General features: G+C 43.0%; 1 protein-coding gene across 7 annotated transcripts in view; it reads right to left on the bottom strand.

Annotated features, from left to right (window-relative positions):
• Nucleotides 1–23,685, bottom strand: part of LOC309634387 (histone-arginine methyltransferase CARM1-like) — a 299,419-nt gene that overhangs the window by 23,552 nt on the left and 252,182 nt on the right. Inside the window, exon 13 of one of the 7 annotated variants that reach the window (XM_082404411.1) lies at nucleotides 1,463–21,726. The exons of 3 other annotated variants lie outside the window; for them this stretch is intronic. In XM_082404411.1, coding sequence (XP_082260537.1) covers nucleotides 21,717–21,726 — 10 coding nt within the window. In that variant the 3' untranslated portion in view covers nucleotides 1,463–21,716. Of the gene's footprint in view, nucleotides 1–1,462; nucleotides 21,727–23,685 lie in introns of those variants that run through there. 3 more of the 7 variants (XM_082404410.1, XM_082404409.1, XM_082404406.1) reach the window with 3 other exon arrangements.

Here is a 23,685-nt window from a genome sequence, read left to right as displayed (position 1 = left end):
ATGTCTCATGATGTGCTTATGCAGACCTTTTCTAGGGGTAAGACTGCTACATCAAGATGAACATCTAAAGTATTACTAGATGGTGCAAAACTATTTCCCAATGTGGATATCCAAATGTATACTTCCACCAACATTGCATATTAGATCTCACTGTTCCACGTTCTTATCAACATTTGACATCGTTCGACTTTTAAAATTTAGCCAATCTAGAGAATGTGCAGTGACAGCCCATTGCAGCTTTGATTTTTATTCCACTCTGAATTAATGAAGGTGAGCACATTTTTATTTGGATTCCCTCATCCAAAGGGAAGCAGCAATCAAAACCCTTCCCACTCGCCTTCCTTCTCTCTTTCCTCCCCTCATTCTTTTTTCACTTAAGGATATTCAATTGTTACAGCACCATTTATTTAAAAAGACATCCTTCCCTGTTACTCTGCAGTGGTTCTTTAGTTATAAAGTGATTGTCTATGTATGAATCTGTGTCTGGGTTTTTAAAAAATTTTACTGAAGTATAGTTGATTTACAATGTTGTGTTAATTTCTGCTATACAGCAAAGTGACTCAGTTATAGATATATATATTCTTTTTCATATTTTTTTCATTATGGTTTATCATAGGATATTGAATATAGTTCCCTGGGCTATACAGTAGGACCTTGTTGTTTATCCATCTTATATATACTAGTTTGCATCTGCTAATCCCAAACTCCCAATCCTTCCCTCCGCACTGGCAACCACAAGTATGTTCTCAATATCTGTGAGTCTGTTTCTCTTTCGTAGATATGTCCATTTGTGTCGTATTTTAGATTCCACATATAAGTGATATTATATGGTATTTGTCTTTCTCTTTCTGACTTACTTTGCTTAATATGATAATCTCTACGTCCATCCATGTTGCTGCAAATGGCATTATTTCATTCTTCTTGATGGCTGAGTAATATTCCATTGTATATATGCACCACATCTTCTTTATCCATCCGTCACTGGACATTTAGGGTGCTTTCATGTTTTGGCTATTGTAAATAGTGCTGCTATGAACATAAGGGTGCATGTATCTTTTCAAATTATAGTCTTCTCTGGGTATATGCCTAGGAGTGGGATTGCTGGATCATATAGCAACTCTATTTTTAGTTTTTTGAGGAATCTCCACAGTGTTTTCCATAATCGCTGCACCAATTTACATTTGTCTGGGTTTTTTATTTTGTGCCACTCTCTACTTGCTCATCCTTGCACCCATACCTGGATGTCTGTCTACAGCACCATAGTTAGTCTTGATCTATGATGGAGAAAGTTCTCCCATCTTCTTCTTCAGCAGTGCCCTAGCTATTCTTTGCCCTTTGCTTTTGCACTGAATCTTCAGTAATGAAAAAATAGATCTATTTAGTTTCATTTCTTTCCTCCCTCTTCCCAATGTTTGCTCCTAGGAAGTCTCTTCATCCAAACCTGTTTTTTTTTTATCCTTGCTTTTTTTTTTTTTTTTTAATATTTACTTATTTATTTTGGCTGCACTGGGTCTTAGTCGTGGCATGAGGGATCCTTAGTTGCAGCATGCGGACTCTTAGCTGCGGCATGCAAGCGGGATCTAGTTCCCCGACAAGGGATCAAACCCAGGCCCCCTGCATTGGGGCCTGGAGCCCCAGAAGCACCAGGGAAGTCCCCATCCAAATCTGTTTTATAACAACATCTCATTTATGTAATTCTTATTACTTCCTTTTAGATTCAGAAGACTTGAATTATAAAAGAATTACCCTCTCATATTTTTTCAGTAAAAAAAAATGTTTCTACATATTTAATAGGATGGGAAAAGAGACTAGAGATGAACTCTCCTTAATGTCTTAACATCTCATTTACAAATGACCTCAATGGATCAAACTAACTTTGTATTTCATGTGAATTTAAACAAGATGACATACAACAACAGAGTGCCTGAGTGTCAGGGTGCCTTCACCCTTATTCCACCTATGCCAGTTGGTCCCAGTCACCTCCTTCTTTCTTCCCAACCTCTCCTTGGTAATGTCTGGCCTCATCTATTGGAAAATCTATTTCACAGATGTTCTTTCCATTTTAACTGGTAAAGCCCTTTAACATCTGCTCACTCTCGTGTATTACTTGGACAAGACCTCTTCATGCATCATCAACCACCTGCTCTAGAGCTGTCACAGAACAACTGGATTTGAAAAATTTAAGTAGAAAATAAACTACTCAATGATTAATGAGTTTCATAGCATTTCAGGAAATGGATGTCAGACTCACCCAAATGCCTGCTACCAAAGAGAGGTTTATGGCAAGTGTGCTAGTGAACAGAGGTAACTAAGCTCAAAATCTTCATTAAAAGCCTTTAGATTTAAATTGCATTTGACGGCTGGTAATCAGAGACCTGATCTGAGTAGCTTAAACAGATGAGGGGTATAATTTTGACATAAAAAAGGATCCAGAGGTAGGCAGTCCAAGGTTGGTGTGATGACTCACTGCTACCAGGAATACAGGCATCTCCTTTTGCCTCCCCACCCTGGGTCATGGCTGCATCCCCAAGGATGTTACTTCATCATCCAAGATGGCTGCCAGAAGGCAACCACTCTTCTTGTACTTTAGCAAAGCCTCAACCTAGACCTAGAATGGGAGGATGAAGAGGCTTTGCCTTTGCAGAGAAGAGAGGAGAGGAGATGGAGGACATTTCCCCTGACAGGGCAGAGGCTGGAAGTCAATGGAGGTCACAAATGTTTGCCCACATCTCTGTATAGATCTCTGGACTACTAGTAGGTCAAAAGGTCTTTTTTTTTGGCTGCGTTGGGTCTTTGTTGCTGCGCGCAGGCTTTTCTCTAGTTGTGGCGAGCAGGGGCTACTCCTGGTTGTGGTGAGCGGGCTTCTCATTGCAGTGGCTTCTCTTGTTGTGGAGCACAGGCTCTAGGTGCGCGGGCTTCAGTAGTTGTGGCACGCGGGCTCAGTAGTTGTGGCACACGGGCTCTAGAGCAAAGGCTCAGTAGTTTTGGTGCATGGGTTTAGTTGCTCCGTGGCATGTGGGGTCTTCCCGGACCAGGGCTTTAACCTGTGTCCCCTGCACTGGCAGGCGGATTCTCAATCACTGCACCACCAGGGAAGCCCCAAAAGGGTCTTAATTCGTGTTTTTAAACTGCCCCCCAGGGAAGCTGTGAGCCAGCAATCTATGAGAGTGGCTACCTCACTGCCCTCCTTGGTCACACTTGACCTCATTCCTAGGTACCCAGTGCGTTCATGATCTCTCTTCTCAATTTTCTATCAAGCCCCAGTTTTAGGTATTGCATTAAAATCTGTATCACTGATAAAACTCCTAACTCTCTCAATGATATTTCTATTTAAACACTCATAAATGACATCCAAAGTTGATCACTGAAAATGCTTTACATCTTTTCCAATTTGGGATTAAAATAGTACATCATTGCTTTATTTTATATTTATTTTATTATCGGTAAGTTTGGATTTTTTCATGTTTATTTGTCTTTTCTGTATCTATCGAGAATTTTTGCTCATTTCTTTTGCACGTTCACAAATTGGAGTGTTAAGAGGTTTTATTTTCAATTTATGCAGTTTCCTTATATAGTTAGGTTTTCAGCCCATTGTCTGTATTTATTACAAACTGATCTTCTATTTCCCTGCTTCATTCTTCAGCTGTATCTGTCCTATTATTTACTCCATCTATTATATTCTCTTTAAAATATCATAGTTTTCACCTGGTTCTTTTTTTTTTTTTTAATTTTTGGCTGCATTGGGTCTTCGTTGCTGCACACGGGCTTTCTCTAGTTGTGGCGAGCAGGGGCTACTCTTTGTTGTGGTGCGCGGGTTTCTCATCGCGGTGGCTTCTCTTGTTGTGGAGCACGGGCTCTAGGTGCGCGGGCTACAGTAGTTGTGGTATGCGGGCTCAGTAGTTGTGGCTCGCAGGCTCTAGAGCACAGGCTCAGTAGTTGTAGTGCACGGGCTTAGTTGCTCTGCGGCATGTGGGATCCTCCTGCACCGGGGCTCGAACCCATGTCCCCTGCATTGGCAGGCAGATTCTCAACCACTGCGCTACCAGGGAAGCCCTCACCTGGTTCTTTTTTGACATTTTGTTTTGTATATCTAACATCCCTTATCACAGGCGTTTCTTGTGTTCATTTAAATTCTTGTTCCAGCAGTGCTGCTTTGGATGGAGTCTGAAGGGCTCGTGTGTGTGACTTTGAAGAGAGGAAAGGATGAGCCCCATGAGTTACCAGGCAACTCCTGTGGTCGGAAATGCGTCTTTAAAAACTTAGAGAATATATAAGTCCATGCTACTCTCACTTCGTCCCAGCTTACCATTCCCCCTCCCCGTGTCCTCAAGTCCATTCTCTACGTCTGCGTCTTTATTCCTGTCCCGCCCTTAGGTTCTTCAGAACCAAGCTAGTGGGAAGCAGCTGCAGAGCACAGGAAGATCAGCCGGTGCTTTGTGACCACCTAGAGGGGTGTGATAGGGAGGGTGGGAAGGAGACGCAAGAGGGAGGAGATATGGGGATATATGTATACGTATAGCTGATTCACTTTGTTACACAGCAGAAACTAACACACCATTGTAAAGCAATTATACTCCAATAAAGATAAAAAATAAGTGAATAAATAAAAACTTAGAGAGCAGCAGTACTGTGGGGAGGGCACCTCTTCACTACATTATGTTATAAGCAGTCGCTCTGGGGTAGACGTGGAGGAGGAGAGGAGTGAATCCTTCAAGACTGCCCTGTCCGGTAGCTCCTTTCCTTCAACACCTTACCCTAGGAGGCTTTAAGGCCTGCCTGCATCCCGGTTACACTGACAGAGGGAATCTGAAGAGGTGGTCGGTGATTTCTCCAAGTGACCTGGAGGAGAGGAAGGGCAGATTCATAGGCTTTCCTACAACTTCTCTTCTCCCTGTGGCCTCAGGCCACCCTTCTGGCTGTAGCCCCCCACTGGTCCTCCCACAAAGCCAGGCAACCCGCAGGGGCAGCTCACATTTTTTATCACTAGTTTCTAGAATCCATATTTCTTCTTGGTACTAGAGTTACTCCAGGGTTGATTCTGGAGCAGGGAGCCAGCAGCCTGGGTGGTTGGTCATTGCATGGGTTACCTAACGCTGCTGTAACCAGTGACCACAAACTTGGTGGCTTAAGACAACAGAAATGTATTCTCTCATAGTTCTAGAGGCCAGAAGTCCAAAATCAAGCTGTTGGTAGGATTGGTTCCTGCTGAAGGCTCTGAGTGAGAACCCATTTCTTGCCTCTCTCCTAGTTTCTGGTGACTTTTGGCAATCCCTGGCACACCTTGGCTTGTAGCTGCGTCACTCCAGTCTCTGCCACCGTCTTTACATGGCCTTTTCCCCTGTATCTGTGTCCTCTCCTCTTCCTATAAGGACACTTATCACTGGATTTAGGGCCCATTTGGATAATCCAGTAAGAGCCCACCAAGAGATCCTTGACTAATTACATCTGCAAAGACCTCTTTCCCAAGGACCTACTGTATAGCAGAGACCTACACTCAATATTTTATAATAACCTATAAGGGGAAAGAATCTGAAAAAGAATATATCTATATATATCTATATAGATATATATATATAGCTGAATCACTTTGCTGTATACCTGAAAATAACACAACATTGTAAATCAACTATACTTCAATTTCAATTTTTTTTTTAATTTAAAAAAAAGATCTCTTTCCCGAATAAGGTCACATTCACAAGTGCCTAGGACCACCAGTCAACCCACTATAGCCATAGTGGCAGAAGCTAAAACCTCCAAGGGTAGCTGGTTCACCTGTGTCTATTTTTATGAACTCATCCAAGCAGGGTATTCGTGCTACTCTGATATCACCTGTCCCTCTTGTGAAACATGCCTTCTTGAGCCCAGAGGCCAAATTCTTTCAGTATCCACCAAAAGGTCCCTCTTTCTTTCTCAAGCCTTTAGGAGGTCATAAGAATTCTTGTTAAGGAGACCTTTCTTGGTCTGGCTTGGAGGAAAGCCACGCCCATGTCCCAGGCTCTCTGACCTTCTCTCACCTCTGACAATCTTAAGAGAGAATTAATAGACATGCCTAGCGGGGCCAGACTATCTAAAAATCTATAAGCCATTAACTATAGCCATATTAAGCCAATAAGAACCCATTCCCACACTTGCCTTCAAAGCATGCCAGGCTCCAGAAGGGGCCTGAAGAGTGACAGCCTGCAGCTGGGCTTGTCATCCGGGGGGGCTGGCTGGGAACAGTGAGCTCCTCACACTTTACAAATCGTCCGACCCTCAGGAGAAGGCTCTCCAGCTTCACCTGAGGAGGAGGATTCATCAGGGGTGGAGAAGGCCATTCCTTCACATCGAGACAGAATGAAGGCCCGGGAAGGATTTAACAGGGAATTAGTAATGGCCTAGCTCCTGAAATAATTGGGCTTTGAAAACCCCGAGTTTTGCTTTTCTAAATGACTCCGGGTCGCATTATGCCTATTGATCTGCCTGAGCTTTCGCAGCCTGTAAATGATGAGCCTTTCACTGCGCTCCATGACTGAAGGGCACACAACGGTGAGAACGGCTCATTTCATTTTTTTCGATTTATACAAAATGATGCCGTGGCCTGAGCCCTCTAGGCACCCATCTCAATACATAAATATGCCAATTAAGCTAAATGGAAATCCTGCAGGTTAAAAGTGCCTCATAAAAGAAGGAGGCTTTTCCCAAAGCCAGAAAGTTTATCCACAGAGGAAATACCAAATCAACAAAAGTGGGTTTGCACCAAACCATTAATGTCAAAAAAAAAAAAAAAAATCAAGAATTCTGAGATCCAAAAATGAAGAAAAATCATTCCCCTCCCCGCCCAAAGCAAACAGAGGGACAATATCTTGAAGCTGTGAATTCAAGATGCTATGCAACTGTTGTTACTGAAATTTTTTTAATTAATTAATTTATTTATTTATTTTTGGTTGTGTTGGGTCTTCGTTTCTGTGCAAGGGCTTTCTCTAGTTGCGGCAAGTGGGGGTCACTCTTCATCGCGGTGCGCGGGCCTCTCACTATCGCGGCCTCTCTTGTTGCGGAGCACAGGCTCCAGACGCGCAGGCTCAGTAGTTGTGGCTCACGGGCCCAGTTGCTCCGCGGCATGTGGGATCCTCCCAGACCAGGGCTCGAACCCGTGTCCCCTGCATTAGCAGGCAGACTCTCAACCACTGCGCCACCAGGGAAGCCCCTGAATTTTTATTTATTGCATTTTCCTGGTGAGGGTTGGTGGTGGGGAGAGGCGAAGGGGAAGAGACCAGTGCTAGAACTGAATTGACACCAAGAGTGTCTCAGGTACCCACCACACGTCACAGTGGGTGTGGGCAAACCAAGGTCAGATATGCTATGGTCTTGTTACCCAAAGTATGGCCCATCACACTGGCGCCCAGCAGCACAGCCAGCAGTGCCAACAGGGAACCTGTTCCAATTAGAGACTCTTACGGCCCACCCAGATTAATTTAGGCAGAATCTGCACAGATGGTAGCAGGTGAAAGGATTTTTACCTAAGGCTCTTGGTAAAGATGTGTTTTGGGGGGCTGAAAATATTATATAATCCTCCCAATTTTCTCCCACCAGTATTACTAAAGAGGCATATAGGTGCCACAGACTAAACAATGTCAATGTTATCAAATACATTTAATCAAACCCTAAGCATCTTCATTCACTCACTCAGTCGCTCTCTCAGCCTCCTGATAAATCCTCAGTGAATATTTATCAGTCATCTACCTGACATATCCCATTGCCCTTGGACTGCTGCCTCTCTCCTCTGCTTTCTTTTCCTGCCACACTTTATAAAGAGTCCTCAGTACTGCTTTTATTTCCTTAAGATCTTGCTCTGTTTCTCTGCCATCTGTCTTTATCCCCACTGCTCCACAGAAACAAGTCTTGAAAACCCCGTTATCTCTTTGTCAAATGCCAAGATAGAGACTCTTGAACATCCACTAGGAAGCAGGACCTGAGGAAAACACCTTCTCTTTCTGTGGCTTCCATGACAGTGCATTTTATTTGCTCTCTTACTCCCCGGACTTCTCTCTCCCTTTGCTGCCAGCATTTCCTCTAATTGTTTACCTTCTCCAGGTAGAAAGAACAATCACATATTTTTCCATTTCCCAGCACAGACTGATAATAGCTACTACTTTTGCGTAGATGTGATGTGGGACAGGCACTATGTTGGACATTTCACTTACATTCTCAGTTAAACTCACAGCATATCATCAAGTACTTGTTCCCTTTTTAAAGGTAAGAAACTCAAGAATCCAAGGAGTTCAGTAACTTACTGATGTCTCAGAGGTGGTTGGTAGGGAGCCAAATTCATCCAAAATATGGCCAGCAGGAAGCTGTTGTCCTCTGGAGGAATCCAGAATAACGGGTGCTGGAAGGACTGACCGACACTTTAGGAGAACAGGAGTCCTGTATGGATGAGCGCTGAGCGGAGAGGGCTGGAGGCCGCCTGTGTCACCCACAGGTAGAGTCAAATAGGAGACGTCGGCGGCGCTGCTAAGCGGATGGAATAAACCTGGGAAGGAAGGCGGCTACACGGATGCTGACACTGAGATGAGGAAAACTCAGTAGCATCAGTTGGGAAGAAATGGGTCCAGAGACAAAGTCCTAACCGTATTATCTATACGCACCATGACCCCAAATTACCAATTTTCAAGTAGGTTCAGTCCAGTGGGCAACACTATGGGCTTTTTCTACAGCCCACGCTGTCTAGAGACAAAATAGGTAGAATCACATTGATTTAAGGGCCCAGGCTTTGATTATTAGAGGGACATGGATGTCAAGCTGGGCTCTACCCACACTTGCTATGTGGCTTTGTACAAGTAACCTCTCTCTCTGAGCCTCAGCTTCCTCACCTGTAAATGGTGGTAATCATAATGCCTAGCTCATTCAATTGATACGATGTCTAAAGAGATCATGCAAACGAAGCCCTTAGTACAATAGAAAAGTTTGCTAGGTTGGAGGCTGGGGAGGGAGGGGAGTCTTTGCTCTCAAGGGCTTATAGGGGGTGGCGGAGGAGAGAATAGACCTTGAACTGGGTAACTGAACCATTTAGCCATATTTTTCTCATGGGATTCTTGTGGGGAAGCATTTGTTGGGAAAACGTGTGAGGTGACAGATTCTATCTTTATAGCACAGAACAGCAGGATGATAAAAACGGATGGAGAGTGTGGGGAAGCAGATTCCAGCTCGTTATAAGTAATAACTTTCTAACAATAAACATTGTCAAACAGTTCTTGACAGTGAAGGAGTGAGTTTCCCAACACTGGGATTCAACAAGCCAAGATGGGTGGCTGTAAAAAGGCCTTCAGGGGAATGAATTCCTGAACTTATGTTGTTTTGCTCTTACCCATCTTCCTGACCTTTCTGTCTGAGAGGCTCTCCAGGTTCAGGCATCTTCCTCCTCCACCTCTTTTCTTTCATCCACTCCCACTGACCACTCCACCACTTTTCTCTGTCTGAGGTCTCGCTTCTGAGCTCCAGACAGGTGTATCCTGTTGCCGCCTGAACTTGGACGGCTCCGATTCCCCAAGTCCCAAGCAGAACCTATGATCTCCCACCCCGCCCCCCGGGTCCTCCTCAATCTGTGAGCACGGACTCAAAGGCATTTCAAAGGACTTCCCTGCAGGGTTGTGAAGGAGAAGTGAGAGGATGTACTGTCAGTAGAGGGAGATGTCAGCTAAGAAAAGAAATCTCACAGGCCTGGTCGATAGGATTTTAAGGCCATTTTTTTCTCAACTCAAAAAAAGCTTTTAAATTTGGCTCTTTTTGGAACTGTGAAAAAATGAATGTTGTTTTATAACTTCTGACAAGGTATTTTCTATAGTTGGGCAGGTTCTTTCAGCTGATTTGCCTTATGCGAGTGAAGCAATCATTGCATTCAGGCTTTAATGTAGACGATCCTCACAATCACACACATTTAGGTCTGCCTTTCCCCTGCCACCTGTGGAAGAGAGCGGCCAACCCACAAGGCCCAACCAGGTGTGCTAAGTCCAAGCAAGACATGACCAAGGAAGACACACTTCCCAGCCCAGAGCTCCAGGTTTAGCAAGATTCTCCCTCTGGTCATGTGTCACAGGCAGCCCCTCAGCCATCCAGCCCAGCACATGGGGGTGAGCCCTGCTCTCGGCTCCGTTTTGTCCCCATCCTTGCATTTCTTTGTTACTCTACCCAGTTATAGTTTATACTCTGTCATCATATATACTTTATCCTTGGAAACGCACTTAAATCCTTTTGGAAAAAGGCAGGATGGATGGATAGATGAGTGGATGGAGGGATAGATAGATATATAGGCAGATAGACAGATACTCTTTAACAGCCACCTGGGAAAAGGGCTATTGATAAATCCTTACTGTGTCCATTGATTCTACTTACAATTTCCCTCTCTTCTTTTATCCCTCTGATTCAACTTCTCTTTGCTCTCACGTTCCTATCCTGCCTTCTGTGTCCCATCCCTGCCACCCTCCTCATCTCTGACCCAGGAGAGGGTCTGGGGTAAGTGCAGGCTTAGCACTATTAGAACTTTCCAGGAAAAAGAGCTCCCTCAAGTGTGTTCCAGAAACGCGAGGTCAGTGTTAATCTTCTTGGCACCTTTCCCACTCTTGTTCCATTCTCTTGGCCATCACTGGTCTTCATTCTGGAGAGCTCACCTCTACCTTGTGTCCTGCCCATTTTTCACTCGAGGCATTTGGGGGCAGCTGTAATCAGCTGGATGAGTTACAGAGGGAGGGGAGTCTTGAGAAGAGAACTGTCAGAGAAGAAAGAATTCTGAATGCTGGCTCCTGGTGAGAAGGGTCACATGCTGGGAACGTCCACAGTCCAGGAATAAAGTAATGATACCTACGTACACGCACATACTCAGACTCATCACACAGCAGTGATGCCCGGAAGTCTCACACCTTCCCACACATTCACCTGATTCAAGGGGGAGAATCAGTCTTTTCAACAGTTCAGCTCTCACTCTCTCATCAGGACAGTCGCTTCGCACAGGAGGAGTTCATGGGAAACGAAGCCTTCGGAACCCATTCAGCGGTGGAGCCTCATCCTGCTCTAAGAAAGAGAACTTTCATTCAGTAAACATGTATTGAGTACCTACTGTATGCAAGGGAACCTGATAGGCAAACGGAGTGAGGGCGGGAAGTAGATACACAAAAATGTGTTCTAGCCAGTTCCGCAAAACTCTGGGGAAAGCACCATAAAGAAAATACTTATTCACAGTTGGCCAGTCAAAATCGCCAGATGTGGCGAATCATGCTCGGCATTCATCAAGATGAATTCTCTCACAATTTATATGGATAGAGTGTGCAATTCAGCTTCTGAGACAAACGGTAACTATGAGTGCCAACCCTCCAGGACATGCGGTTATCAACAGTTAAGTCCATTCCTGAGTCATCAACAGCTAGGAAAATGTTGATTCCCAAACCACTGGAAGAGACAGCAGGTTGGTAAAGACTTTACAGGGAAACAAGGAAAGGAGCAGCAAATTGGGGGGTCTCAGTGGAGATGAAATTCAGGCAAATGTTTCCAAGAATGTGGCCGTAAGAGAGGCTAGACAGAGAATCCTAAAATATACTGCCACTTTCTTTCGGGTTTATCTGAAGTTGTGATATTTTAATACAAAGCTATGTATTACCTATGCAATAAATAAAAGAACAAGCAACCTACTTTGGCCAAACAGTTGTCTAACAGCCCTCCATCCTGACACTTTGTTATAGGAGCTCAGTTTGGCTTGACTCTCCTCCCACAATATATCTATCTTGAATTGACAATGTTTTCATCTCAGTCTCTCTGGGTTTGGCGCTGGTAATGCTTATTCTTTTGTGCTTAGCTCTGTGGTCTCCTTTTGAAAGAACCTGTCTGTTTCCTCACCATTTCTAAGCTTAGGCGGTAAAATACTTCAGTTTTGTTCTCTCCTTGGAGCCACCATCACTCCCTAACATATATGATGACAGTGTACATAAGAGTGCTTTATCAACAGTAAAGCAATGGACAAATGTTAATTGATGTGATTCTAAGTAGCTGCTCTAAATATCCCAAGTTGATCTCCAATCACAATTCCTGTTATCAGGTTAAATTTGAAATAAAATCGCCCTCCTTTCTTCTGTGATGACTGAGCCATCCAGGCACAATGCTATTATGACAGCTGGGAATCATTTGAAAATGAGCTTCACTTCACTTGGCATGTCAGATGGTAATTTAAAAAACTGGGTCCTTTTTTTAAAAATATTAGAATTGATTCACATTCAAGAGGCACACCCACCCCGCTAGGAGAGGGGCTCAGATATGCAGCTGGTGGTGGGATGTTAAACCAGGAGCACGGGGACCTGGTCACACGATAAATCCTGATGGAGGCACTGCAAGGATGGCCAGCCAAGACGGACGCATTTGCGATACAAGGCCAACTTTGACAGAGAACAGGAGGTGATCTTCGTAGGTGACTGACTTCAGAGGGATCCAGCCAAGGACCCCCGTGGGTGTGCTGGCAGGAGGGCAGAGCCTTCCCGGAGTGCTGGAAGGGATGGGGTGATGGCGAGCAAACACGTCAGTGATGGCAAGCTTCCATGACAGACCTGGGAACTAGTATGAGAATTCTTAGGCACAAATGTCACATTTCCTACCTTGTTCTCCCAGGTACCTTCTACCTCCTCACAGGTCCACCCCATTCAACAGATGCTCCCAGACACATGAGAGATCTCAACTTAGACTCCGTTTTTCATACCTACTACCTAATAAAAAACTGCTTTCCTAAAAGACGTTCATCATGAATTTCACAGCTGTTAGGTGAAGCTGCAAAAATCCACTTCTCTCCAAGTTGCCAGATTCCTGTCTTTGTAGATGCAGAATCGTATGTCGGCTATAATACCACTTGTGCCAAGAGGTGGAGAGAGGGAAGAATGCACGTGTATTTGCACGTGTGTACTGAAGGATGGCCAAGAAACTTAGAAGCCTAGTTGACTCAGGGGATGGGAAGTGGAAGGCTGGGGACAGGGCTCAGACGGAGACTCCACTGTACATTCTTTTTACTTTATGAACTCTGAACCAGGTGAAGGTATTGACAGTTCAAAAATTAAATTTAAATAATTCCTAGCACTGTGAGCGTCTGTCACCTTGCTTATAATTGCTGATGATGGGAGGTCTCTGACTTCTTACCTTCAACCGTCATCGTTTTGATGGTCATGCTTTCTGAAGACCCAGCATCGTCACGGACTGCCATCAACTACATAGAACTTTTCTGGTTTTGTAAGGAAAATAGTTACTTCGAGAAAGACAAATACCATATGATATCACTTATGTATGGAACCTAAAACATAAGACAAATAAACCTATCTATGAAACAGAAACAGACTCACACACATAGAAAACAAACTTATGGTTACCAAAGGGGAATGGGGGGGGAGGGATAAATTAGGAGTTTGGGATTAGCAGATACAAACTACTATATATAAACTAGATAAACAACAAGGTTCTACTGTATAGCACAAGGAACTATATTCAATATCCTGTAATACACCATAATGGGAAAGAATATGAAAAAGAATATATATGTATGTATAACTGAATGACTTTGCTGTACACCAGAAACTAACACAACATTGTAAATAACTATACTTCAATTAAAAAAAGAAAGAAAAGACTTACCTCTTTCTTCCTCTTTTTGTCCACGTCTCTCCCGGGTACATGGTTTACTCTTACTTTAAACGGAGACTCTAGTGGGCAGAAACTTGTCTTCAGGGTCGTCGGGCAGACAGTTGTACATTGCCAGACATGGGGCTAAGATTCAGGAAAAGACTCCAGCCTACATGTAGTCTATAAAGACCAAGCTGCAGCCCAAGTCCAAACAAAGGTGGAGAAAATGAGGTGCTATACGTGCTGTCAAGGCAGAGATTCAGATAGAGGCACCCAGCTCTCACCCCATGTCTCTTCTATTCTTCACGTCACGACTCCTGGGAAGAGCTGTCTAGATACACTTTGTCCACTTTGTCATTCTCCCCTTCACTCTTCACTGAAATGGCTCTTATCATGGCCATTGATAACTTCCATGTGACTGATCCCAACGGCTAAGTCTGTTCCCATCATATTTGACCTCATAGCCACATTTGACACAAATTGTTCATCCCTCGTCCTTGAAGCAATTTCTTCTTTTGTTCTGTCACTCGTTCCTCCTACTCTACTGGGCCAACTGCTCAGGCTCTCTGGCAGACCCTTTCTACTCTCTCCAGCTTTTCAATGTTAGAGTTCTCTGCTCTGGGCTCTCTTCTCTTCTCTACACTGTCTCCCAGGGGACCTCATCCAGGCCTGTGCTTTAATTCCCACCTGCATGCTCTGTGGCTCTCCCGCCCCGACCTCCAGACTGGGCTCCCCTTGAGTTCCAGATGCACACATCTAACTGCCTGCTCTCAACTCTCCTCTGACACAAGCGGCCATCTCAACCCCAACATGCCCACAACACAACTCTTGATTTCCCCTCCCAAACCTGCCCCTCCCCTAGTCTTCTCCATCTTAGTAAGTAGCCCTTCGTTGCTAAGACCAAAAACCTAGGAGTTGACCTTGATTCTTCTTTTCCTCTCCTACTGACAGCCAATCTATTGGCAAGTTCTGTTACTACTGTCTCCAAAACAGATCCTAAATCTGGTCACTTCTCAGCATCTTCACTACTAAAAGCCTTGCCCTAACTCCTTCACCACTCATTTGTTCTATGGAAACAGCTTCCTACTTGATTTCCCTGTTTCCATTCTTGCCCACATACTATCTGTTTATCAAAAGCAGCCAAAGTGAACCAGTACATGGGATAAATCCAGTCCCATCACCCCTCTGCTTCAAACCTTCAAATTGCCATTATCTCTGCGATAGTAAGTACTCTGCAGATATTTGTTAACAACTGAATAAGAAAGAAAGAGACCCAGTTACCAGTTTGATGCACAACATAGAAATGTACAAATACTGAAGCAGCAGGTGACAGCAGGACCAGCAGCAAAAGCTAACTCGGTACACAGCCACCCACTGGAGCATGTGCCCTCACTACTCAAAGCGTGGTTCACGGCCAGCAGCGCTGGCATCACGGCGGAGTGTGTTAGGAATAAAGAATCTCAAGTCACACCCCCAGACCTATTGAATCAGATTCTGCACCTTAACAAGTTCTCCAGGTGATTCATATGCACATTAAAGTTTGAGGCGTAGCACCCACAGACCACTTGCATCTCCATTTCCTGCCATAGCCCAGCACCAACTTCTCTAACTGACCATTAGGGCCAAGCAGGTCAGCACACCTGCTCCTCATCTGCAGCATCACTCAGTGGGCCCGGCAAGGCGATTCCGATTGCCCACGGGTTTTGCCAAATTGCAAAACCTAAAATTGCCAGTCTCCATGCACATGCAAACCTAGTGTGCCCGATTCTAAAGCTCACGATGTTTAACTTCTCCATCTTTGAAAGCACATGGCCCTGGAGTTTTTGTTTTGATAAACACATTCTTTCATTCTAACTTCTAGGTATTTCCTAATACCTGGGAAACAGTGCCAGTCGCCTCTGGTGCTCCTGAGGTATAACTGCTTTTGTTGTGTCCCCCAAATGATCTCTCTCCTGGTGAGTTACAGATAAATGGGATTTCCATATTACTTCATTTATATTAATATAACACTGATGGGTTTTGTTTTTAATGGAAACAATATACTGCAAATATGAAACTAATATGTTTTTATTTCTCCCTTAAGTCATCACCCTTTAGTTCATCCTTTACATAGACTTTTTGATCCAGGGCAAGAGGGTGAATGAAGGAATGAGTAAATGAATGAGATGACTTCTTTAGCCACAATATGTTTAAAATTAGGTTATGAACAGAAAGTGGAATTTTCTAAATTCCTTTCATATAAAAGAGACACAGACAAGAGTTCCTTCTGTAAGTAGATAAGATGCTACTCCATATTGGACAGCTAGATCTTGAGACTGCTATCCTAAGGTAGAGGAATACGGTTATAAAGCAGGGGAAAGAATAGCCACTCCTTCTGCCCCAAGGAATTATAGGTTCCAGAGGGGAGAGAGAGTGGTAGATGGGGGTGGTCAGGCATGTGCCCCTTTTCCTCTTATAATTGGAAGCACAGAAATTTTAGAAAGGGTATGAACATGGAGCTGGGAAGAGAAACCAATAAGAATCTATTTCCTATGGCAATAAAATACGATAATAGCTATATTTAATGATGCAGGCACTGTGTTAAAAGCTTTATGTATATCACTGCATCAACCCTCCCAAGAACCCTATTGCTATTACTTCATTTTAGCAGATAAGGAAATTGAATCTCAGAGAAGGCAGGTGACTGGCTCAAGTTTATATGTCTAGTAAGTGACAGAACCAGGATTTGAATCCAGCTATACTCTAACTAAAGAGCCCTCACCTTTAACCATGGTGCTATTATATTACTTTCAGTAATAACTGATGTAGAACTTGGTTGATTTGCCTGCCTAGGGTCAGTTGAATTCCTCCTCCACACTGCCCCCAAAGAAACCCATGCTTGAGACAAATCTGATTATGTCACTCCTTCACTTAAAAAACGTGGAATGGTTCCTGGTTCCCTGTCTACAGGGTAAAGTCCAAAGTCACCATGGCATACATCAGGAGAGGAGCCACTGAATGGAACCCGGGAGAGCAGTTACCCTCTTCATTGTCTAATTTCTTCCCCATTCCCTGAGATAAGCTCATGCATTCAACCAGCTTTCGTATAATAGCACGACTTAAAATGGCGTCTCTCTTCTCCACAGCTGGATATTCACATCTGAGCAAGGCACTACAGCTCACCTCTGGGGCCAGGGCGTGTGATAAGTGCAGCTGCACAGGGTCCTGTGGTTTAATGCTCTGTAGTTGCTGTCCTGAGATCCTTAATACTTTTATCTTTGAATTTATGTAAGTGGAATATGCTGGGACTACAGAGCACGCGCCTGGGGCTGGTAGCTTCCGCTCACAGGGGGTCCCGCCTTCCCACTGCCTCTCTGGGATCCACCCACTAAGCCCCAGGCTCCGCCTGGCTTCTCCCTCCCTGCCCCTGCCCCTGTCCCTCTGACTACAGTAGCAACCAGGCGGGGTGGCCTGAGTTCTACTGCTACACTCTGCCCCCAGGGAGGTGCACGGCACAGGTAGAGTTGGAATCAGGTATGTGTCCAGCTGTTTCCAGAGGTGGGGAAGAGAAATGCTAATTCCTGCTCAGGGACTGAGCTCAGTGTGCAAATCCGTGGGGCCCTCGCAGCCACTCTCAATCTCAGTACTGGGAAGTCACAGTCTCTTGCGGGGTCACCCGTCCACCGTGGTTTGGAACAATAAGCTCACGAAAGGGGAGACAGACTCATCTACCCAGGCTGGGTCTCTGCATCTTTTTTTTTTTGCACTGGGTGGTACAAATTATGAAGCCTGCTCTGTCTATGGCTCTCTGATGTGTTTCGTTAAATATAGTGGAACTGTCAAGTCACAATAAAATGTGACATTAATGTTACTTCCAAGGGTGCTGAGTGCAAGACACTAACAATTTAATAAGTTTAGGCTTTTGTATTGACCTATGTTAATGTGTGATTTCATGCTATTTTGCATGGCAAGGGAAGTTTCTCAGAATTTATTTGATTGCTAGATCAATGTGAAAATGCATTATCGGCCTGCCTTGAGCATGGCCAACTGTTGACCTCTCCAATTAAGTAGACTTGAGAATGAAAATTCAATTATAACGAACAAACGTTTCTTGAACACTTTCTATGAGCCAGGCCCTATGCCAGGCCCTGTGGGGAATATGCAGATTTGTGAGATTTGTTCCTATCTTCGGAGTGCTTGCAAGCAAGTGGGAAGAGGGAGACATGCATGTGTGGATGACTACGGTATAATACACCATCTTACCTTATAAGTGCAGCGGAAATGGAATTAGTAGTGAGGCTGGACTGTCTGTAGGCAGCCCCTCATAAGCAGGTGATAGTGGTTCCTTGCCTTATGTACATTCCCCTTCTTGGGGAATGGAACCTTACTTTTTTTCAGGCTCAGTCCATCTCCAGCTCAGAGATAAATCTTGTTCAGTTTAGCCCCTCTGTAGTAATCCCATGTCTCTTGTCACTGACTGGTTTAGAGGTGGGCATGTGACTCACGTCTGGCCACGGAAGCACGAAGGCAAGTCTGTGGGTTGCTTCTGAAAGGCTCTTTTGCAGTACAGAGAGCTTTGAGGTTAAGAGCACAGACTCTGGAGTGGACTGCCTGGTTTACAATCCTGGCACCACCACTTACTAGCTGTGTGTCATCAGGAAAATTACTTAACCTTTCTGTTTCCATTTCCTCATCTGTTCAACGGGGTTAATAATAATACATACCTACAGGATTGCTGTAAGGATCACAATTAGTTTATGTTTGTAAAGTGCTTAGAAGAGTGCCTGGTACGTAATAAGTGTTATATAAGTGATAACCATCATATCTTTAAGAGGAGACACCAGAAGTGACAGCCTCTTCTTATGACCCTGGACGTCGGTGTGTGTAGATGTGACTCCTGTAACTTTCATGGTCTCCTTGTGCCTCTTAAGGGGGCTGACCCATGAGGGAGGATGGCAGAGCCAAAGGAGGGAAGAACCTCAGTCCTCGATGAAAACACCAAGCCACTGAGTCACCAATCCTGGAGTCCACTCTACCTCTGCACTTCTTGTTCTGTGATACGATAAAGTTACAGTTTTTTTTTCAGTCAGCGCCTCATTTTACCGGCAGTCAAAGGCACAATTTAACCTCTACAGCAACTGCCTGGTGTATGTCCTGGAGCTCCTTAGCCTGTGCGACCTCTAAGTCCCACAGCTGTCCTGGTTGCACTTCCCGAGATGCGGGCTACCTCAGAGCAGCTCCTGACATCAGCTCCTTACCAACTTGTTACGACTCCCCAGGGCTCTGGCCTTGTCTTAATCATGATGTGACGTTATAAATCATAAATTCATAATATTATAGATCTTCAGAACTGTTCAAAGATTGGGAAATAATATCAGTGTTTTGAATCATTAGAAGTCATGGGTTTCATCTCTTGTGCCCACGTCTATGGATTGATAATGGCTTCCTAGGGTGTCAGGCTGAGAAGGACTGTGAGGTCACATCCGGGTTCGGTGGGAAAGAGTGTGGGGATTGATTATGAATGTCTGCCCCGGGTGTGGGTGGAGGCAGTGGCAGCAACGATACTGTGTTTCTATAATCCAGGGTTTACGGTTTCTTGAAAAGCAATTAGAACACTGTCAGGCCTCATAAATTGTACCAATGTTTTCTTAGGTCAGTCTCCCAAGGCAATAGAAATAAAAACAAAAATAAACAAATAGGACCTAATCAAACTTACAAGCTTTTGCACAGCTAAGGAAACCATAAACAAAACAAAAAGACGAGCCACCAAATGGGAGAAAATATTTGCAAACGATGCGACCAACAAGGGCTTAGTTTCCAGAATATACAAACAGCTCATGTAACTCGACAGTAACAACAACAAAAACAACCCAATCAAAAAGTGGACAGAAGACCTAAATAGACATTTCTCCAAAGAAGACATACAGATGGCCAATAAGCACACGAAAAGATGTTCAACATCGCTAATTATCAGAGAAATGTAAATCAAAACTACAGTGAGGTACCACCTCACACTGGTCAGAATGGCTATCCTTAAGAAGTCTACAAATAACAAATGCTGGAGAGGGCGTGAAGAAAAGGGAACCCTCCTACACTGTTGGTGGGAATGTAAGTTGGTACAGCCACTATGGGGAACAGTATGGAGGTTCCTTAAAGAACTAAAAATAGAACTATCATATGATCCAGCAATCCCACTCCTGGGCATATATCCAGACAAAACTATAATTCATAAACATATATGCACCCCTATGTTCACAGCAGCACTACTCACAATAGCCAAGACATGGAAAAAACCTAAATGTCTATCGATAGATGAATGGATAAAGAAGATGTGGTATTACATACATACAACGGAATACTACTCAGCCATAAAAAACAACGAAATAATGCCATTTGCAGCAACATGGATGCAACTAGAGATTATCATACTAAGTGAAGTCAGAAAGAGAAAAACAAATACCATATGATATCACTAATACGTGAAATCTAAAATATGACACAAATGAACCCATCTATGAAATAGAAACAGAATCATGGACATAGAGAACAGACTTGTGATTGCCAAGGGGGAGGGGGTTGGGGGAGGGATGGAGTGGGAGGTTGGGATTAGCAGATGTAAGCTATTATATATAGAATGGATAAACAACAAGGTCCTACTGTATAGCACAGAGAACTATATTCAATATCCTATGATAAACCATAGTGGAAAAAATATTTTAAAATGTATATATATGTATAACTGAATCACTTTGCTGTACAGCAGAAATTAACACAACACCGTAAACCAACTATACTTAAATACAAAAATATTGATTAAAAAGAAAAAGAACACTGTCAGGCCCGATTCCATTATTCTGATTACTCTTAACTTCAGGATAGATTTATTTATTTTATCAACGTACATTTATTGAGCACCTTCCACGCACTGGGTGTACTGTTAGGCATTGTGGAAAATCAAAAAGTGAATCGGTCTCTGATCCAAGCCACAAAGAACCAGTTAACAGAAGAGAAAGATGTGCGTGTTTATGGTAGGAAGTGATAAAATGCTGCGTCAAAGGGTTCGTTCAAGAAGGGAGACACATTAAAGGTAGGAAAGGGTACTTTTAGAGAGGCACGCTGGTGAGGGTGAGTTGCAAGGAAGCCTTGCAGTCTTGGGAGTAGGACTGTTGGCATGGATAGAAGGAGAAGGCTATTTCAAACTGAGCTGCCAGAAGGAGTGAAAGCACCAGAGTGGAAAGCTGACGGCTGTGGGTGACCGGCTGACTGATGAGAATATGTAACCGCTCTTTATCCCAGGTTCCCCCACGGAGTAAGCAGGTTGCCTGTTGGGCTTCATTAGATCGTGGTGCTGACGTGACATCCATTTTTATAAGGGCTGTTAAGCCAGGGGAAAACCCGCTCTTCAGAAAGATCATCTTTCACCACCATTTGAAGTGTGACATACAACGAATATCTTAACGTAAAGGAGAGGCCTCACTGGTGTCTCACGCTGTACATTTTTATTGTAAACCTAAGAGGACTGACAAAGCTTCCATCTTTATTTTCTTAACTACACACAGAGTCATCAAATATTGCCAATGAAGAACATTCCTGACATCATATTATTCCATGACCTGAATAAAGCAAAAATTCTTTAACACATCGCTGAGCTAGGCACTAGCTATTGATTTACTGAAAATATTTGCAAGAACAGCTTAAAATTGCAAATAGATCACCCCTCACATGCTCTAATGTCATGTCATACATATGCATACGTTATAAACATGAGGTAGGATTTTGTTCAATTTCTTTTTTAAATACTTCAAAAATTAAAGCAACGCTGTTGGCTTTACTATTAAAAAAAAAAAAAAAAAAAAAAAAAAAAACCAGAAAAGAAAATCATTCTTCGGCTACATGCAGAAAGCTGTTAAGGACCAGTCCAGGTAAAGAAGCACCAAGAAATAGATTTGTCAGTAAAATTAGGATGCACATTTTAAAGTTAAGGAGGAAAAAAGGAATTTAAATAAACCTAAACAACCTTGTAAAGTTTAGAATGCATGTGAACATGAAGGATTAACTTGCATGTCAAGGGACTTCTCGGGCCTTCATTTACTTATGGCTTGGCTTGTCACTATCTTCTAAGCAAACCTAAAACAGAGAAGGTGATTCTGTGACACTGAGTAATTAAATTCCACCAGATCCAAAGCTGCAGGCAAGCCGGTTGTATGTTCACGTCCCCTCCTTCCCTCCCTGCCCCCCTCTTACTTCCCTCTTCCTGCTCCATGCCTTTTCCTGGAGTTTTTATGGGCAGCCTTAGATCTGTATTTACCCACTATATTTAGTGAGTTTGATTATGCATAGCCTAAATTCAGATCTGAGATGATGATCCAGATTTTTGTTCACTGAAAGACTTTTTCTTTTTTTATAGGTTTACAGCAGACTAAGCAACGACTCTCTTTTCTTGCTATTCAATAGGCTCGTTTTGCCTCAGGGCTTTGCCCTTCCTGCTCTCCTGCAGAAGGCTCTGCGTGCACATCTGCCCAGGCTGGTTCCTTCCTGACATTTATGTCTTCACTCTGCAGCTACCTCTTTGGAGAGGACTAGAAGATCACCCCACGTAAATAACACCCACCCCCGATCCCTGGCCTTGCCACTGCCCAGCACATCACTCTGTTCGTTTGTTTTCTGCTATCCCTTTTTCATTCTTGTAAGTTTTTATATAATTATTTTTATAGATACAGTAAAGTTCACCCTTTTTAGTGTCCAGTTCTGCAAGTTTTGACAAACACATAAAGACATACTGCCATGATTACAATCAAGATCTAGAAAGATTCCATCGCCATGCACAATGTTCCCATACTCCCTTTATAGTCAACCCTCTCCCAACTCCAGCTCTGATCTGTTTCCTGTATCTACAGTGTTCCCTTTGCCAGAATGTCATAGAAATGGAGTCATATAGTACGTAGCCTTTTAAGTCTGGCTTTTTTTCACTTAGCATAATGTAGTTGAGATTCAGCTGTATTATTACATGTATCAGTACTACATTGCTTTTGACTGCTGAAAATTATTCCATTGTATGGATGTTATTCATTCTCCATTTGAAAGACATTCCTGCTATTTCTAATTTTTTGTAATTATAAATAAAGATACAATAAACATTCAAATATAGTTTTCATTTCACTTGTGTAAATACCCAGGAGTGGGATTGGCTGGGTAATATGGTAAGTGAATTTTTAATGATAGAAGAAACTATTCAACTGTTTCCCAAAGTGTCTGTACCATTTTGTATTCCAACTAGCAATGAATGAGAGTTCCAGGAGCTCCACGTATCCCTCAGCACTTGGTATTGTCAGGATTTTTATTTTAGTCATTGTAATAGGTGGGTAATGGTATGCCATTATGGTTATAATGTGCATTTTCCCTAATGACTAATGATGTTGAACATCTTTTCATGTGCTTATTTGCTATTATACCTTCTTTGATAAAGTATCTGTTCAAATCTTTTGCTCTTTAAAAAAATCATTATTTTCTTATTATTTTTCTTATTATTTTTGAGAGTATTGCATCACACCTTCTTTTTTTTTTTTTTTTCACTTCACACCTTCTTTTTATATTCTGGATACTAGTTTTTCTTCCAGATATATGACTTCCAAACATTTTCACCCAGTTTGTGACTTTTCATTCATTTTTAATTTTGATAGGACAGTTTATCATTTTTTTCTTTTCATGAATTGTTTCTGTTGTCATATCTATGAAATTATTGTCTAATCCAAGGTCACAAAAATTTCCTTCTATGCTTTACATTTTAATCTATGATCCCTTTCGATCCCTTTTGAGTTAATTTTTAGAGATGGTATGAGATATGGAAGGGAGTTTTGTTTTTTTTTTTAAATGGCATACTGATATCCAATCATTCCAGCACCACTTTTGAAAGACTATCACTTCTCCATTGAGTTGCCTTTGCAACTTTGTCAAAAATTGATTGACATATATGTTTGAGTCCGTTTCTGATCTCTATTTCATTCCATTCATCTACATGCCATCCATTCATCAGTACTGCACTGCCGTGATTACTGTAGCTTTCTTGTAATTCTTGAAATCAGGAAG

The sequence above is a fragment of the Balaenoptera borealis genome (genome assembly GCF_965194805.1).
Source record: "Balaenoptera borealis genome assembly, chromosome: 8".
Lineage (NCBI taxonomy): Eukaryota > Metazoa > Chordata > Mammalia > Artiodactyla > Balaenopteridae > Balaenoptera > Balaenoptera borealis.
Note: the sequence above shows the minus strand (reverse complement) of the source record. Positions and strands in the feature narration are given on the sequence as shown.